Below are 20,690 nucleotides of genomic sequence, written 5' to 3' on the forward strand. Positions count from 1 at the left end.
TCAGTATTTCAAAATGAAAATGACAAGTTCTGTCATTTTTTGTTTTCATTTTAAAATTATTACAGATTTTGGAACAGAAACTACACAGTGGTTGTGTACTAATTTAAACCAGATGTAGTGAGAGGAGAGCCTGGTGCAGGAACAGGGAAAAAAAAAAAGGCAGACTTACAAAGAATATTTGAGCTGCCGCCCCTGCTGCTAAATGGATTCAATTTAGTAAAAATGAAATTGAAGATGCCAACTGATTAGCGTGATATGAAACAGTAATGAATACACAGCCACTCACGACAGCACATCGCGGGGTACTGTTTGCTTAGGCACTTGGTGGCTTTGCCAGGATACTGGAAATATGCATAACATAATAATAATAATAATAATAATACATTTATATAGTGCTTCACATAATGTGTAGCACCCACCTGGAGGAAGCGACCGTAGCCATTTTTGCACCAGCAGGCTCACCACACATAAGCTGTTAAGGTGGTGAACGGGTGAGAGAGAGACAGCCAATCAGAGACAGGGGGCAGGTACAATGTGACTAGGGAATGGTAGGCAACTTAGCCCAGACATCGGGATACCCCCTACTCTTTACAGAGGATGTCTAGTGATCTTGTATGACCTCAAGAGTGTAAGGACCTAGATTTTAGGTCTCATGTTTACAGCACAGTGACCCCGTCCCTGCACCGGGGCATTGGGATCCACATTCAGACCACAGAGTAAGCGCCCCCTGCTGGCCTCACCCACACCTCTTCCAGCAGCAACCCAAGCTTTGTCTTTATTGGTCTCCCAAACATCCTGCCTCCAGATGAAATGTTTATTTGCTTGAACACAATAACGTGCTTTAAACTTAGGAATAGTATAAGGAATTAGGGGGCTAACATAACAAAACGTGAAAGGCCCTTTAAGATGCACAGAAGTCTGCCCACAGCATGGAGGAGAGAAGGATGTGTGAAGATCTAGTTTAGTCTCTGTCATTCCAATAGATGGCACATCACAAACATTTATAGTAATACAATGCATTGCATTTGTCATTCCAACAGATGGTACATCTTAAACATCAACACTGCTTTTAAAAAACCCATATCGAATGGCATATAACAGAGACTTATGCATTGCATTTGTTATTCCAACAGATGCTACATACATAAAATTAATGTAACCAATAGACTCCTTGGCCTTAGGAAACCCTGGAAATCCTACTCAAATCATTTTTAGTGGCCAAGGAACAGTTGGAAAACATTAAAGTTGTAGGGCAGATCATGACAGGAGCCTCACGTACAACTCCAGTAGCACAAGTGACCCCTTGTGAAGCATCGGTGTGTTGAGGTCTTGGAACGGTGTGGAGACCGACTTTGGGAGACTCTGATTGGCTGACACGGAGTAAACAGCATTTTTCCGAAGCTGTGAGGGAGTCCATTTCAGGGAATCGTGAGTCAGTGTCAGGATCTTGATGATTAAAGAGAAACCGAGAGGAAGGCCGGGCCAGTCCAGCCACCTCGGACGTCTGATTTATGTTTTGGACACTCGGTGCCCACCAGCTAGAACGTCCAAGAAGGCGGCGGAGGAAAGAACTGAAACAGTCCAAGAGGTAACAAAACTAAAAGTGAGGACAAACACCTGTTTATTGTACAGGAAAGACTTGTATAATTCAGGGTTAGACTCAAGTCAATGGAAAAACTTGCGAGCGACTTATGGAGAGTACACTTTATTACATTTTTTTTCTTATTTTATTGAATTCAGCATTCATTCACAGTGACCACATCAGAAACAAGTTTCACCCTTTTTTTTCCAGTCTGTAGCCTTGAATAGTAACAATTGTGTGCATTCTCTTAACTGGAAGGGGAAAACGGGCCAAAAGGGTTTATTTACTTAGCGTAAGTGCTTATATACGTGTGTGTGTGCATGTGCAGTGTGCAGTATCCATGCTGTACGTCTATATACGACTTTGATGTTTGGCTCATTTATTGCACCGCATTGCCTAACCCTGTGTGGCGCTGAATTAAGGCCAGCTCTGCTGTTCAGTCCCTCAGAAGGAGCCCAGCCAACATTAAGCAGATCTCCAGCCAGAGACGGAGGCTGAAAGAGTCCTGTTGCAAAGGCTCCTTTGAGAACTAAATAGGGTGTACTGGAACTTGAGCTCCTGGCTTCTTTATAAGCGGACGTTTACTACTGCGCGTTTGGGGGGGCTGCTCACTTCAAGATGGCCTTGGGTACCAAATATAGACGCTATAAAGTCGCAGCTAATCAGTTGCCATAGGGATGGGTAAAGTTTATTTGGGACTTTTCCACTGATTAGAATGACTGTCGGAGCAAGGATGGGAGGGGGTGGGGGGGTTTGGTGTAGTAGGTGGAGCGGGGGTCCTGCACGTCTGCAGAGTGTGTGGACCAAAAACATCAAGAAAGAATAACACGGCGTTCAGATTCAAATATGTGCCATAAAATACCAAATGCCACGTGTTGATTTTTCTGTTGAAATTTGCTAACCATCTGTGATTCTCTATTCATAACCAGTCCAAAACATTGAATTTTATGAAAAATGTCTACCCCAGAAAAAAAAAAAAAAAAAAAAAAATTAAGGGAATACTCCATGCAGTAATGATATTTGTTTTATATGTTCCTCACCACTGCGGTGGGTTGGCATCCCTGCCCGGGATTGGTTCCTGCCTTGGTCCCTATGTTGGCTGGGATTGGCTCCAGCACACCCCCGTGACCCTGTGTTCGGATTCAGCGGGTTGGAAAATGGATGGATAAAGACATGTTCCTCACCATGTTGCCAAGTGCTTCCCCAACAGACTCTATCCCTTCAATACCCTGAATTGGAGAATATTATAATGTGTTACTAGGGGACATGTGTTATCTTTGCTCGAAACCCCGGGGCGCGCTTTGCACCTCTGCTGCCCACGTCGTGAAGGGGGGGGGGCACTGAACGCACCAAGCTGCATGTTCTGCATGTAGCACTGAGCGTCCATCATTTAAAAGCCTGCACAGCAGCTGTCCTTTTGTCTCACTGCTTTGTCTCGCGGGACGTCAAAATGTCTTCTGAGAAGATCACATCTTGACCCAAGTTTTTTTTTTTATTATAATAGAAAGATATTAAAGGAACAGTCAGGTCAGGTCAGGTTGGGCAGCATGTCCCACCCACCAGACAACGAAACAGCTCGGGATCCCAGGAAGAAACGTGGTCCAATCCCACCCTCTGGAAATGAGCTTCTACTGTATCTGCCGCAGCAGTGGGCGCCCCCTTGGCCTGGTCCAGCCACTCGGGTCCCCAACAATGAGGATCTTACGAGCCGGATCACCTTCAGGGAAACGCGCCACATGGCCGTAGTGCCGTAACTGACGCTCCCTCACAATGCAGGTCATGTGCCTCATTCGGGACTCCATGAGCAACACAAAGTCAAACCAGCGGTACCCAAGGATTCTCTGAAGAGACACAGAACGAAAGAAGTCCAGTCCTCGTCTCAGGTCACTGGATAGCATCCATGTCTCGCAACCATATAGCAAGACAGGAAGCACCAGGACTTGGATCTTTGTCCTTTTGTAGATATCGAGAGCACCACACACCCCTCTACAGCGACCTCATGACCACCCCCCCCCCCATGCTCTCCCAATCCATCTACTGACTTCATAGGAAGAGTCACCAGAGATATGAATGTCACTGCTGAGGTAAGTAAACCTAAAAATTAAATTTTTTTATATGTTACTCAACCCATGTAACCTGTAGTAATGGCCAAGAAAAAATTGTAATCTCATGCTAGTCAGTCTCAAGTCTACGTGCATTTCAGAAAAGGTCATCCACCCGAAGCTAAGCACGTTCAGGTCCGGCCAGCTGAGAGATGAAATCTCTCCAGGGTGTCCTGGGTCTGCCTCAAGGTCTCCTTCCGGTTGGCCATTCCCAAAAGACCTCCCCTAATCAAATGCCTGACCCACCTCAATGGGCTCTTTTTGATGCTGAGGAGCAGGAGCTCCACACTCTAAGGCTGAGTCCAGACACCCTGTGAAGGAAGCTCCTTTCTGCCATTTGTATTTGTGATCTTGTCCTTTCAATCACTACTCAAAGCTTGTGGCTATAGGCGAGAGCAGAAATGCAGTTCGACTGGAAAACTGAGAGCTTTGCCTCTCGGCTCAACTCTCTCTGCACCACAACTGACCGATACAACGTCCACATGACTGCAGATGCTGTTCTGAACCACAATTTCAATCTCCCGTTCTCTTCTTCCCTCACTTCTGAATAAGAATCCTCCACTTGAGGTAGCACTTCATCCTCTACCTGGAGAGGGTACAACATCCACCTTACTGCTGATGGTGTTTTGATCTACCTGTCGATCTCAAACTTCCTTTTTCCCTCACTTGTGAAGAAGACCCCACGATACTGAAACTCTTCTGCTTGAGGCAACATCTCATCCCCTACATGGAGAGGGTACAACATCCCCATTACTACTTGTGCTGCTCCAGTCTGCCTGTTGATCTCCTGTTCCCATCTTCCCCGAGTCGTGAACAAGACCCTGAGATACTTAAACTCCTCCACTTGAGGTAGCATCTCATCCCCTACCTGGAGAGGGTGCAGCATCCATCTTACTACTCGTGCTGCTCCAGTCTGCCTGTTGATCTCCTGCTTCCTTCTTCCCTAACTTGTGAATAAGACCCCAAGATACTTAAACTCCTCCACTTGAGGTAGCACCTCATCCCCTACCTGGAGAAGGTACAACATCCATCTTACTGCCAATGCTGCTCTGATCTGCCTGTTGATCTCCCGCTTCCTTCTTCCCTAACTTGTGAATAAGACCACAAGATACTGAAACTCCTCCACTTGAGGTAGCATCTCATCCCCTACCTGGAGAGGGTACAACATCCAACTTACTGGCGGTGCTGCTCCAATCTGCCTGTTGATCTCCCGCTTCCTTCTTCCCTAACTTGTGAATAAGACCCCAAGATACTTAAACTCCTCCACTTGAGGTAGCACCTCATCCCCTACCTAGAGAAGGTACAAGATCCATCTTACTGCCAATGCTGCTCCGATCTGCCTGTTGATCTCCCATTCCTTTCTCCCCTGAGAAGTGAACAAGACCCCAAGATACTTAAACTCCTCCACTTGAGGTAGCACCTCGTACCCTACCTAGAGAAGGTACAGCATCTCACTGCTGCTTCTGCTCCAATCCGATTTCCCACTCCCTTCATCCCTCACTCGTGAACAAGACCCTAAGACCCAAACCTTGTGGCCATAGTCAAGGGTAGAAATGTAGTTCAACTAGTAAACAAAGAGCTTTGACTCTTTGCCTCTCGGCTCAACTCTCCCTCTGCACCACATCTGACCGATACAACATCCACATGACTGCAGATGCTGCTCTGATCCACAATTTCTGTAAGATTTTTCTCAATATTTTCTCAAGATTCACCAGGCAGACAGTGTGGCACCGTGGTTAAGCCTTTGGACTTCAGACTCTCAGGTTGTGGGTTCAAATCCTGCCACTGGCACTGTGTGACCCTGAGCAACTCACTTCACCCACCTGTGCTCCGATTGGAAAAAGAAATGTAAAATGTTGTACCTCAAATGTTTTCAGTCGCTGTGGATAAAGGCGTCGAACAAATAAATAAATGTCAGATCGTCACCAGTTATTATGGGAGATCCTAACATGAATTAACAGACTGGCATCCCATCCACCAGAGAGATACCAAGGCATTCCCAGGCCACCTGGGTGATACCAGGACATATTAATGTTGGCATCGTTCTGGGTGATTACCCAGCAAGCTGTTATCCTGGACCCAAGGCTCCTCTTACAATCTGCAGTTACAGCATCTGTGTGCTTAATAGAATTAGATTCAATGGAACTGGACAGACAGATTGAATGTTGTGACAGAAAAAGAAGCAATTCTAGACAATTAGTCAAAAAAAAAAAAACGTAGAACTTAAAAAGAGCAAGTGGCTTACATGGCTCTCATGTTGTTTTCAGGCAACAGCGGGATTTCCAGCACCTTGGTGTTAGAGAGCATCACTTCATGGCTGGCTGTCGACACGGTCTTGCCGGTGATGCGATGGACCTGGTAGAAGGCATGTGGTCTCAACAGGCGGTCGTCTGCTGTCCCGATGAACAGCTGGAGGGTGAGTGGCTCGTTTTCCATATAACCGTGAAGCTGGCAAGAGAACAGAAAACTCCAGCTAAGCACCGTACATGAGAACTACTAAAGGCCAATTTATAGCTTTATGGGCAGAGGCCCCAACACACACAAAAAAAGGAAAGAAAATTAATGGAGGCACAGCTAAGCACCGGGCCTTGTTTTTCATGAATGGTACACTTCACTTCATTTATCGTTAACGTGTACCAAAAAGAAATAAATAAATAAAAGAACCCTTCAGGCCATTGTTGTATATTTGATCTTTCATTATTGAAGTAAATGCACCTCAGCCAAAGGGTTTATGAACTAATTAGTGGCTAACTTTCATCATGTTAAAAAGCTTGCACCGTTTCAAAGGCTGAGAAGTAATGCCTGATATGCTGAACCGGCAATTACCTAAGCGCCGAAATTCAAAGCGACTCTTGTAAAAGCGAAAGTAAAGCAGTTAAAGATGTGGTCAGGCTAAGAGAACCCAGCAACACGAGGGGATTTCCTCTCATTGCTCATCTCTAACTGCGGCGGCCATCCTTCTTTCGTTTGTTGTCAGCAAGGACCAAACTTTCTAAAACGTCTGAATGTCTTGTCACTAAAATGCAGCGCTGTATACAGGGGTGCGGATTTGCCATCAGGGCGTTCTGAATGCGTGCACAGGTGGCCCCCGTACATCTCATTATGGGTTTTATCAACACTCTGAAAACGTCCTTGGCATTGAAATCACAAAGGGGGAACTAAAGGCTCAGCGAAATGATCAATGTGTTCTCGCACTAACCCCTTGCTGAGTTTAGTGTGCAGACACTCGACCGTTTTGTCGAGCCTTTAGTTGCCACTGGATGAAATGATCGAGTGCCATGATATTCCATATCTTCCTGTCCTCATCATCTTTCTCTGTCACACCCATCACCTTCGTGTCCTCTCTCACCACATCCATAAACCTTCTCTTAGGCCTTCCTCTTCTCCTCTTACCTGGCAGCTCTATCCTTAGAACCCTTCTCCCAGTATATCAAGCATTTCTCCTCTGCACATGTCCAAACCAATGCAATCTCGCCTCTCTGACTTTGTCACCCAACCGTCCCACCTGAGCTGACCCTCTAATGTCCTCATTTCTAATCCTGTCCATCCTCGTCACACTCAATGCAAATCTTAACATCTTTAACTCTGCCACCTCCAGCTCTGTCTCCTGCTTTCTGGTCAGTGCCACCATCTCTGACACATATAACATAGCTGGTCTCACTATCGTCCTGTAGACCTTCCCTTTCAAACGATCAAGTGTATGGGCGACAAAATCAAGAGTGGGAAAAACCGCGTAGTGGGATGAAAACCAAGTGAAGCAAATTGTAAGATCAACTCTCTGTTGGAGAGCTCTGTGACCACAAAGTTTCTGCAAAGCTTCGCTCCTTCTGGTCCCGACAATATAACAGGAGCTGCTCCTGATAGGTGGCAACACAGGGGGCGGAGCTCCGACCTTATTTACTGTCATGGCCAAAAGCCAGCTATTTTCAATTTGTATTTTGGGCCCTAATGGCTGCTGTCATTTCTGTTCTTACTAAACGGGGTGACCCAGTGTAATCAGAATATAAGTTTAATGTCACTGTGCTCTGTGCAGATATTATATCATATATCTGCGTCTTCTCACATGTACAGCTAAAGGCCAGTTTAGCACACAGGGGCTCATCATTTAGAACTGCTAGGCAAGCATTAGAAGACAAGAAAGGGACAACTACGAAAATGGGCATTGTACTATCTACGTGTGTTAGAGTCAGTATGAAGTTGAATCCTCTCTTTGCCTTTTTTGGAATTGTATTATTCACCTGAGTGGATTCTCCATATGGAGAAAGAGTATAAAGCCTTGGAACATTGCCCGGCACACCTTTGAAGCCGACGGATGGATGGGAGATAACGTCATCCAATCCTGAAAATCCTTCGAGCGCAGCAATGAAAATGGCAGACTGTATACATCGAGCTCCCACCTCGGTAAAAGAGTCTTCCTCGTCTGTTATGCCGCATAAATTGTCATTAAAGAAAGCTAAGTTACTGTATTTTCTCTTATGTGATTTCTTGTCGCTGTATCACTATGGGAGGGGTATCGCCTTTTAATATTATATCTACAGTAGAACCTCTGGTCATGAACGTTTTCCGAACACGTACAAATCGGGTTACAATCAAAACTTTGCCAAAACTTTGCATCTGTTCACGACCACACGCTCTGGTGGCGAACAAAAACACTGGCGGCCGGTTTCCCTACACGCGTTCATACGCGCCAATGATTTGCCATTCTCCGTTTCTCGTTTCTTTTGTTTGCGTATTCAGGGCTTAACAAAGGAGCTGATGTTGCAAAAGGAGTTACAATGTTAACCAAGCAGAGGCCTCAAGTGCTGGAAGAGGTGGAAAAACTGTTGCTAGTGTGGCTGAACGAGAAGCAAATTGCAGAGGATAGCGTAAGCGAGGCGATCATATGCGAGAAAGCCTGGAAGATTCATGGCGATTTGCTAAAAAATAATCCTTCTTCAAGTGGCGAAGGTGAGGAATTTAAAGCCAGCAGAGGATGGTGTGAAAAGTTTCGCAAGAGAAGTGGCATTTCATTTTTTTTCCCTGTGCTTAAAACTCATAAAAAAGATAGATAGATAGATAGATAGATAGATAGATAGATAGATAGATAGATAGATAGATAGATAGATAGATAGATAGATAGATAGATAGATAGATAGATAGATAGATAGATAGATAGATAGATAGATAGGAAAGGCACTATACACAAAAGATAGATAGATAGATAGATAGATAGATAGATAGATAGATAGATAGATAGATAGATAGATAGATAGATAGATAGATAGATAGATAGATAGATAGATAGATAGATGTGAAAGGCACGATAGATAGATAGATAGATAGATAGATAGATAGATAGATAGATAGATAGATAGATAGATAGATAGATAGATAGATAGGAAAGGCACTATACATAAAAGATAGATAGATAGATAGATAGATAGATAGATAGATAGATAGATAGATAGATAGATAGATAGATAGATAGATAGATAGATAGATAGATAGATAGATAGATAGATAGATAGGAAAGGCACTATACACAAAAGATAGATAGATAGATAGATAGATAGATAGATAGATAGATAGATAGATAGATAGATAGATAGATAGATAGATAGATAGATAGATAGATAGATAGATAGATAGATAGATGTGAAAGGCACGATAGATAGATAGATAGATAGATAGATAGATAGATAGATAGATAGATAGATAGATAGATAGATAGATAGATAGATAGATAGATAGATAGATAGATAGATAGATAGATACTTTATTAATCTCAAGGGGAAATTCCCATACTCCAGCAGCAGCATACTGATAAAGAACAATATTAAATTAAAGAGTGATAACAATGTAGGTATACAGACAGACAATAACTTTGTATAATGTTAATGTTTACCCCCACAGGTGGAATTGAAGAGTCACATAGTGTGGTGTATGAATGATCTCCTCAGTCTATCAGTGGAGCAGGACGGTGACAGCAGTCTGTCGCTGAAGCTGCTCCTCTGTATGGAGATGATCCTGTTTAGTGGATGCAGTGGATTCTTCATGATTGACAGGAGTCTGCTCAGCGCCCGTCGCTCTGCCACGAATGTCAGACTGTCCAGCTCCGTGCCTACAATAGAGCCTGTTTTCCTCACCAGTTTGTCCAGGTGTGAGGTGTCCTTATTCTTTATGCTACTTCCCCAGCACACCACCACGTAGAAGAGGGCGCTCGCCACAACCGTCTGACAGAACATCTGCAGCATCTTATTGCAGATGTTGAAGGACGCCAGCCTTCTAAGGAAGTATAGTCAGCTCTGTCCTTTCTTACACAGAGCATCAGTTTTGGCAGTCCAGTCTAATTTATCATCCAGCTGCACTCCCAGGTATTTATAGGTCTGCACCCTCTGCACACAGTCACCTCTGATGAGTGTTCACAGTGTGCGGTTCATAAGGGTTAGGGAATCCATTCCCGGACGGGCTTATCCATTCCCGGGAATTTAGGAATCCTTGGCTCCTGGGAATAACACAGTGCACGGGCATCTCACATGTGAACGGTTTTAGAGCGAGCGACACTTATTTTTAATAAAACTACTGCAATATGTTGACACCAATAAAAGACTAACCTTATCTACAAGCAGTTCATGCTGTCATTTAAGTACATGTATTTAGTTAGTTGCGGTAATAAGAGCATAGAAAGCACAACGTGTTGAGCGTGCCGTCGTCCAGGCGAGAGCGCACCTTCGTGCAGAAGTACGCCAGCCGCTGAGAAAGCACGCTCTTCCTCCACTGAAGTAGGCGGCACAGTCATCAGATACTGATAGACTTGTTCTAAACAACGCCCGCGCTTGCCATTGCTCTGAAACACCGCCGTTTCAGCTTTTAGTGATGCATCCAGTTTCTTGTCATCATTCTGTGATGGCAAGTTTCTTGTCACAGATAATGTGGATGCAACAGACTGACGCATTGCAATTTCAAGTTGCTGTTCAAAGCTGTTGTCTGATGAAGTGCAAGCTGCAGCAATGGCGCCACCTTAATTATTTTCAATTATAACTCTGTTATTCTTGATCGATTTTTACACTTTTACACGCTATATATGCGAGCTTGGCCGTTCCCGTTCAGCCGGGAATTCCAGCAGTTTCATTCCCGGGAATGCGCATTCCCTAGTAAGGGTCTAGCGTGAACTCTTGCAATGTTAGTTTTCTCTGTTGTTGAAGGTTTTTTTAGCGTTATTCAATGTTTTTACATTTAGTTTACTATTACACTGTGCATTCTATGGTATAATTAACTATTTTTGTGCTTAAAAAAATATATACATACAGTTCATATGGTCTGGAATGGATTAATTGTATTTACATACAATCTAATGAGGAAATTACGTTTGGGTCGCGACCAAATCGAGTCACATCCAGAGTTTTGGAATGAATTACGGTCGTGACCAGAGGTACCACTGTATATAGATTTGGGTTATGTAACACGCCGTAATTAAAAAAGAACTTATGCCAACTGGGGAGTAGCGACCTCTACAGGAAAACACCTGGTTGGTACCCCAACTATTTCTCAGAGGGCTCTCATTGACTTGCCGGCCATCGTACACAGCACAAGGCGAGTCATGGCCACATGTAAGGATCCAGGGGGTCAGAAAATCAATTGCCGATCATGAAGATGACCTTTTTTGAAGGAGCAGCATTGTGACACTGGGATGCTTATCTTTGCCCTCAATCTGGTAATAAAACCAGTTTCTGCAACTGCATTTATTTTCTTTGTGGCATCTTGGTATGCATTTCCGGGTATCTTCTGCTGAGTTGTATACTGAGGTATCCTTCTACAGGCTTGCAAATATTTGACAATCTACAATACTAACAACTTTGTTTGCTGAAGTGAAAGAAAGGAAGGATTAGGCAAGGAAGCTAAATAGGATTTTCAGCCATGTACGGGCCTGGGTTTGTGGAATTGTGACATTTTTCTTTCCCCTTTAATGCTTTATTTGTTCAGGTTTCGTGACAATTAAACACATTTAGATATGCTCAAGCTAAAATTTTTTTACAGTGGTGCAACCTGAGTGGAAATCTCAGGTCCTCTTTCTGTTCATATGGTGGGTTTCCCATGTGTTTGTGAGCTTTTTCTCCCACATCCCACTCGTGATTCGTGAGCTTGATGTGTTAACCTAACAGAAACATGGCTACCAAGTTTAAAGGGGATCAATGATCAATGCATTGCACAGAAACACGCCGGATGCAGGTAGAAATGTGCGGCACCGGAAGACGAAAACGTTTTCCGAAAACACCGAGCCAAAATTCTAAACCAGAGATCCATCATCCTCTTCTGTGCCTAAGCACAAGCAAAAGCCAAAATTCATGGTCAAGAGTCAAAGTCCAAGTTGAGTATGGTAAATGCGAAACAAAACAATGCACTCGCCAACTCTCTGGGCTTAGTGGTCATCGCAGATTGTGCAGATGTCAGAAAACGAAGTAAATCGCCAAAACCGGGGATCAGAGAGAGAAACGACAAAAACCAGAAATGCTGATCCAAAAATCAAAGTCTAAGTCAGCCGCAAAAATAAAATCAAAATAAACCACGCAGAGTGCAAGGAATTAATCTAATCTGAGATAAAAGTGCAACGGCACGAATCAACTTTAAAGCGGTCGCACCGATTACATCAAGATTCCCATGACAACGGGCGACATGCAGACCTTGACATTGTGGTGCATGAAAGAAAAACAAAAGACGGGGTGGAAACTGTGAACATCGAAGAATCTGTAAATAATACTGATACCATAAAATGACCCCCTAGGTCAGAGAACCCTCAAACATACGTACAGCATGTAGAGTTTTTATCGTTTCAGTGCAAACAGCAATAATAACGCAGATAGCCAGGAAGTGCATTGTGAGTCACAGGTCATGACCTCCAAGACCACACCCCTTAACTACGGGCCACTATATTGTGGCAACGAAATCACAAAATGGTGGTGGTCTGTGAAAAATGACCTCAAAACAACAAACAAATGTAATGTAAAACTTGTATGTATCACCACAAGGGGACATGGGAAAAAATGATCTAACATTACAATCATACTAAACAGGAGCAGAAACGTAACTGAGTAGAAGTCGAAACCAACGATCAGTCCTATCGACTGTAGAATCGTGGTAGGAAAAATGAACGTAAAAGTCAGGAATCAAGAAATCTTAATATCACCACTAACACACGCACGGAGGCAGGCATTTCTTTGATTACTCTCAATTCACATGGTGACACACCCAAAGAGTCGATTTTCATTTTACTGACTCAAAAAACGTCCATGTATTTTTATTTTTTTTTTGTTTAAGAAAGGATCAGAAGATACATAATGTGAAAAAAAACTAGCTGAGGTCAAATTTGAGATTCAACAAATCTATCGACATAGCCAAAACGAGAAAAAGAAAATCAACGGTCAGGCAGAAAATCAGAAGATTCGGGAAAGAAAAATAAATAAAGGTTTAGAAAGTCGTAAAAGAAGATAGGTTTGTTAGTCGTGAACTCAGATCCAAAATGGCTGTCATCGTGTTACCAAATGACCCCTGGAAGTCGTAACTCGAGTGTGCACACCCTTAGCGATCAGGATCTGCATCATCATAAAATGGCAGCACCTGAGGCAAAACCGAAAGATATTGCGGACAAACAGTAATCTATATACAGTGGAATCTCGGTTCGTTTCGGAAACGTCCAAAGCACTTGTCTATAAAAGCGAATTTTCCCATAAGAAATAATGGAAACTCAGATGATTCGTTCCACAACCCAAAACTATTCATATAAAAATAGTTAATACAAAATATAAAGTAAAATTACATAAAACAAATTAACCTGCACTTTACATTTAAAAAGAATCATGGCTGGTGTGAGTGAGTTTCTAAAACTCTTGTGGGATTCCACCCAACAGCACGACATGCGGAAGAGCGTCCCAAAGCAATCGCAGTTTCCCAGCGCTGTAGCAGTTCGCCATAAAAGCAAATCCGAAAAGATCGCAGACATGCTGTAAGCGCCTGCCGTCGATGGGTGATACAAGGAACGTTATAAATGCGCAGGGCACAGTACTACTTGCCCATGATCCTGCCTGACTGCTGCGTCCGTGTATAGGAGAGCGGCAGATCCCGCTACAATAAATAACCGCGCTGTTGCTGTTTCAAGCTGAATAAAGCTGGTGTCGCTAAAGTACTGGGACTCAGCTTCGTGTTTTGGGGTGCAAGACGGGGGCGCGCACGTCACAGCACACGCACGCACACACACAGTCACAATGCTGTAGTAAACAGTATACGCTCGTACGGATGTTGACTATATGAGTGAGGCACACTGACTCAGACGGAGAATAGGAGATGATTACCCATAATCCCGCAGCGAGAGAGAGAGAGAGAAGAACCATCAGCTCAGTTGTGATCACGTGACGCTCAGCAGACAAAGCGTATACATACTACTCGTATTGCAAGACGTCACTCGTTTATCAAGTCAAAATTTATTAAAAAGTTTAGCTCGTCACTCGTAAACCAAATTACTTGCAAACCGAGGTTCCACTGTTTATATAAATATATATATAAAATCCAGCATCTGTCTGTCTCTGTATGTCTGTCCGCTTTTCACGAGAGAACTACTTAACGGGTTTAGATCAGGTTTTTTTCTGTAATTTGCGTGAACATTCTGGGTGATTTTGCGACTTCTCTTATTGCACTAAGTATCAGAGTTCACTTGCGGTAACGATTGATTTGCGCAAATCTGAGAGAGACAGGCTACAGGCCTTAGGAGGCAGGCTGGGCCCTCCTCACTCACCTGCCAGACTCCGTTCGAGTCACTCTGCTTCACGTCACGTGTTGGAGCGTACCTTACCTCCACTTAGCTAGCAATACGTGTTTGTTCAACAGACGTTATCATCTACAGATTGTTAAGGAGTAAAGTTTGACATTTTTGAGAGAGAGATCAGAGCTCCATGTGTGTTTTAGAGGGTAGCTGGTGATTGGCAGAGATATCACGGCCACGTGCTGTTCTCCTCACGGGAGGGATGCTCTCCCGTCAGAGCTGAACTCGATCAGATACTGTGCCAGCATTTGATGTCGCAGCGTACCTACCTTCTGCTTGGCCAGAATTACATTTTTAAAAATGTTTTTATTGGTTTTTAAAGTTTGTCCTGTTTCACTACTACGTGGGCAGAGCCATGAGGGACATAACTCAAACAACGCAATAAACCTGAAATTTGACTTCAGAATCACAATTCCAGAAGAGATATATAATTCGCTAGAATTCATTCAGGATAAAGCATAAAAATATTTTTGAAAAATATTCATCCTAACACTTATAGCGCTGCGCTAGGGTTGCACAGAAAACCCAAATTTTAAAACGGTTTCAGTACTGGTAGTAAACGTTAGCTTTGCCCTTAAATCCCATGCCACATCCCACCCGACACTCGCCACTGCAGTCGTGGAAAAAACATCCATTTTTGTAGACTTCACAAAGCGAAATTACGTGCAACAACGTGATCAGAACTTCACTTCATGGGGGCTTCAATGCGATTGTGACTTCCCAGGGGGAATCTAACTCCAATAGCTTGGAGCCAATCAGGACTTGACGGGAGTTTGGTTTGATTGTTTTCATGTCATCGGGACTTCACAGCCAGTTGGTGTGCAGTGTGGCATAATGGTATGGCACACCAGAGAGGTGAGCAACTGTACACTGCGCCAGCGAGTGTAAAGTAAAGTAGGACGAGGGGTTTCAACCTTATCAGTTATTTGCTTTGGAACCGTTTTAGTACTGGTGCTGAGTTCTGAAAGCTGGTATCAAAACTAAATCCAAAACTGGATGACGTCAAGGAAGGCAAAACATAACGATTGGTGACACAAAACGGTGGCTCCCAGGGAAAAAATAAAATGACAACCAAAAAAAATACGTGAAATTTTTTTCCAATAACTGGAAGCAACTACCACAATTAAAATAAATGTAGCAACTCAGAAAAACCCATAATGGGAATTAAGGATTAATAAAGATAAAGCCTTGAAGAAGCATTCAGAGATTTGCCAATGAAGACAATCGTAACGCCATGCGGGTTTGTTCTGGCATCGCACCCAATGCTGCTCACTTAGACTCCGCCACACAAGTCCTGAACTGAATTTTTGAATTGAGAAGGTTATGTTAGAGTGAAACCCCCCCTGGACCCGAGAGGACCCTGCGATGGCCCGGCACATTGCTTACTTCTGATTTTGACAGAATAGGCTCTACTTCCCCCTTTAAACATGAATTGGATTGAGCAGGCCTGAGAAGGTGAAATGTTGAAACCATAATTTTGTTTTTTACGCTGTATCCAAACTGAATTTATTCATTCTTTTTGTGCGTTCCTCGTGTTTTCTTTGGGCTCGACATGAACTTGAGCCATGCAAGCAGCATCGAGCAGAAATGTAGGATGGCCCCGTAAGAAGTGCCAAAAGGGAAATCTGCTATTACTGGTTAACCCGACAGAATGTTTTGGGATTTTTAAGAGGGAAGAAACACCACTGAACTGGGGGGAAAACATTTCGAGTTGGGAAATAGAAGGCATCCCAGCCCAGACTGAGACCCAGAAGTGAGGAGACGAGAAGCGGTAAGGCTGCCGGCCACACCACAATTGCCATCCTGTCAAGATTTCCTTTCAGTAATTACACACCAGCGACAGCGTGTGCTCTTCATAAACACTGGCTTGTCTTTCTCGAAAAGTGTTGATTTGATAAAAAAGCGACAATTCCATGGTTTGTACTGCTTGTCACTCTTTCTGCCTGCCTGACACCGTAATAAAATAATTAAAAATACAAAATACGGCGATGTGTCCACGTCTTTGAATGCCGTTGGGATAAGAATCGGCTGCTCCCTGCGGCCCTCCACTGAATAAGCGGGTAAAGCGTTAAAAGACGAGCGGCTTTTTGAATAGCCGGTAGATGAAGTTTTAGAGTTGGTGCACTGGTTGCTTTAACGTTTTATAACCTGAGGACTGTAAGGAAAAATTTCAAAATATGAAAAGCAAAATTAGCAGAAAATATTTGGATGAATGAGTGAATGTGAAAGGTGTGCTAGTGAAATTCTGTGAATTACAAAAATTGAAGGTTTCCGTGCTTTCGAGGTCATCCAAAACTCTTCATATTCACATTATTGGGGGTCACATCCACATATATTAGGTGCCTCACGTCCACCATTATTTGTATCTGTCAACTGAAATACCTTACGGTCTTGTCACCTCATAGGACTTTTCAACTGCAGGTTTCATTTAGGCGTGTTGGTGGCAGTAGCGGTGTGCTACTGTGACTTCTAGTCGTGTTCTCTGAAATACCCAGCAGCTCAGTCCAGCTAGTCTTCAACTCTCCCTTCTCTCTTAAGTTGTAAGGGGCGGGCTCTGTGCATTTTTCAGAACTGACAACCAATGAGCATTCAGATGGAAGTACCATTCATAAAATGAGGGACACATGTGCTTTGGTCCTGACAAACGTCTATCTGATGTTACACGTTTTATGTAAAGGGCCGAGAGATGTCAAACTTGAGGACTGTTGTCATCTCAACATGTCAGAGTACACAACTGTAAATCACATAGTGTGTCAAATTAGACAAGTTTGTGAAGACTTTCCCACACAATTTTCACATTCACAAAGCACATCCTTACTTCTCACAGCCAATAATGTGGCAGAGACTTTACGGGTATGGCGAGTGGTGCCTGTTGGGTTGACTAGCAATTCCCAAACGGAACTCTGGACATGAAGTGTGGGCATGAGCTGGCGCTCTGTCCCCGTCCATGTCTGCTTCTTGTCTTATAGCCCAGTGCTGCAAGTTTATGCTCTGTAAACCCACAACTCTACATTAAGTGGTCTTGAGTATGTTATGTGACATCGATTTGACTAAGCAAAGTTGATTGCAAGTGATTCACACACATGTGCATCTAACATTCCAAAATACAAAACACAATAAAGCAATGAAAATAATGAACAAATGAGGTACAGGCTGTTCAACATTGAACTCAACACCACGGAATGCTTGACTTCCAAATATGCAAATTGCCAGGGCCTCCTGTTCTCAGCTCTGAATGAAATGCTGCTTGACGGACAACGGATCTGCCTGATTTCAACACCCTGTCGTCAACAAAATATCACACCTTGGACTTCATTTGCACAATATGAGAATGCTGTCCTTTGACACCTCGGTTCAATGCATTTTGTAATCGGTTCACTGCTGCAGATTATTGTGCAGATACTGTGTGAATTTGGGTATCCGAGAATTCTGGATTACTAATAAGATACCTACTGCATACTTATAGTATATACAGTCACAACAGCATGGCCAACGGTCTGGTTAGAACCCATCTGGGTTCACAACAACAAAATAGACTTGACACTTGAACAGCTGAACAGTACGTAATTTTATGGTATGTACTTCGTAAGAGAAATCCTGATGATATTTTTGGTTCCTTACGTGTCAAAAACGACTAAATATGTAGAAGGGCATCAGTTCAGGGGTCAAAAGATCACAGCTAAGGCCGTCTGAGCCTGAAGTGATACCACGTCTTTGGGATTTTGTCCAGCTGAGCTCTTAATTAGTGTTGATGATAGATAGATAGATAGATAGATAGATAGATAGATAGATAGATAGATAGATAGATAGATAGATAGATAGATAGATAGATAGATAGATAGATAGATAGATAGATAGATAGATAGATAGATAGATAGATAGATAGATACCAATTTTAGTATAGTTGGCAGGATAGATAGATAGATAGATAGATAGATAGATAGATAGATAGATAGATAGATAGATAGATAGATAGATAGATAGATAGATAGATAGATAGATAGATAGATAGATAGATAGATAGATAGATAGATGGCCGACAGTTTGCCCCGGCCAATACCCCAGGCCGCCAGATGGAGCCCTCCCTGCAACATGGAGGTACCCCGAATTCCAGCAGGGCCTCATGGACATTGGAGTTTTAAAATGAACAGCCCTATTGGATACCATGGGGGCCACCAGAGGACGCTGCAGGGAGGACCAGGGACTTCTATTTGCCTTATAACCCGGAAGTACTTCCCAGTCGAGGGGACAGAGACAATGACGTACATCCGGGATTAAGAAGAAGAAGAATTTTCACCTGACCCAGAAGTGCTGGGTAATCACATGGACAGAAGGATCACAAGCATTTCCGGGTAAAGGTTTTGCCTCTAAATATCACTCTTGACGATATCAACCTTTTCATCATCATCATGGTCAGAACTCTTGGCATGTCTTTGGACTTCTCACTTTCATTCATTGACCGAGTCCTGTTGTTTCTTTCTTCTTAATATCTAACCCTTCCTCACTAATTATGCCATGCAACACCTTGTCCAGTTACTGGTTCAATCTTGGTTGGACTATTGCTAGTGGGGCTTCCTTCAACTGCCATCTGACCTCATCAGCTTCTCCAGGACGCAGCTGCTTGACTGATGTTCACTGCACCTCATTCCATTTCTAATGTTCCTCTGCTTCAGTCCCTCCAATGGATTCCTGCTGCTGCAAAGACCCAGCTGAAAACTCTGGTCTTGACCTACACTTTTCTGAATGGTTCTCCTCTTCCACATCTCCAGACTTTGGTCTCTCCTTATGCCCTTCAAGAAGTCTCTGTTCTGCCTGTCTCTCCTCTTGATGGATGTACTAAGACTGGATCTCCATGCTTGCTCCAAAGCTATGAAATGATCTCATTTTGTCTTTTCGAATTACACCCAATTCACTGACATTTAGGCGTCTTTCGATACCGCACCTTTTTGTTAAATATTTTGGAACTGCTCAGTGTCTCTTCTGCAGGATGGCTTCTGTTATACTGACAAAGACTTTAGGTGGTGTGTGTGTCTTGGTCTGCTTCGTGTATCATTGTATGGTAGGAGTACGACTCCATCTTGCTTATTTTTAAAATCTTGTTCACTGTTGCATTTGATGTTTGCACCTTCTAATCACTCTTGAATGTATTGTAACTTGCTTTGTAAGTCACCTTGTATAAAAGGTATCTGCTAAATCTATATATATATATATAAAATCAAACATCTGTCCGTCTGTCTGTATGTCTGCTTTTCACGAGAGAAATACTTAACGGATTTACATATAATTTGCTTGAACATTCCGGTTGATTTTGTGACTTCTCTCATCGCGCTAAGGATTAAAATTCGCTTGCGGTTGCGATTTATTCATGCGAATCCGAGACAGAGGTTGTGGGCCGAGGGGAGGGGGAGGCAGGACCTCAGGAGTAGGGAGCCGAGCAGGGCACTCCTCACTCACACGCCAGCCTCCATTCGAGTCGCTCCACCTCTCGCCACGTGTTGGAGTGTACCTTGCCTCCGCTAAGCTAGTGTTACCTATTTGTTCATCAGACATTATCGTCTAGAGATTGGTAAGGAGTAACGTTTGACATTTTTGAGAGAGAGATCAGAGCTATGTGTGTTTTAGAGGGCAGCTGCTGATTAGAAGAGATATCACAGCCATGTGCTGTTCTCCCCACACAGGGGACGCTCTCACATCAGAGCTGAACACGATCAGATATACAGTTGACATTTGAGCGTACCTACCTTCTGCTTGGCCAGTGATACCTTACCAACTTTTTACATTTTTGGCAAAGAGATCACAGCTACATTCTCGCCCGTGATAACAAAACCAAAAATATTGTATATCAAGAAGCCCTCGGATACGAAAACTATCAATATAAATTCTTCTCAATACAAATTACCGTATATACTCATGTTCAAGATCTCTTGTGGATAAGTCAGGGCTTCACTTTACCGTATAACATCAGTCGTATAAGTCGAATGCAGAAAACTCACGCTATTGGTCCAAGAGATTATGATATGCTAACGCCCACCTGAGAGAGTCACCACAGGGCATACAGCCTTTTCTTCCTATGTATTGTGCCTACGTGACCACATGGTAATACCCAAACTATTCTGAAGCGACATTTGCACTGATTTGTGTTTTTTGTATCTCACACCCTCATACACCTTTATCGTAAGAGCATCCCTTATCTACAATGGAGCATTCGATCAGA

At 43.3% G+C, this 20,690-nt stretch overlaps 1 protein-coding gene across 1 annotated transcript in view; it reads right to left on the minus strand.

Annotated features, from left to right (window-relative positions):
• nfatc1 (nuclear factor of activated T cells 1) overlaps nt 1-20,690 on the minus strand; it is a 221,768-nt gene that overhangs the window by 160,234 nt on the left and 40,844 nt on the right. Inside the window, 1 exon segment of the mRNA XM_051935707.1 lies at nt 5,930-6,132. Coding sequence (XP_051791667.1) covers nt 5,930-6,132 — 203 coding nt within the window.

Source organism: Erpetoichthys calabaricus, chromosome 13 (genome assembly GCF_900747795.2).
Source record: "Erpetoichthys calabaricus chromosome 13, fErpCal1.3, whole genome shotgun sequence".
NCBI classification, from domain to species: Eukaryota; Metazoa; Chordata; class Cladistia; order Polypteriformes; family Polypteridae; genus Erpetoichthys; species Erpetoichthys calabaricus.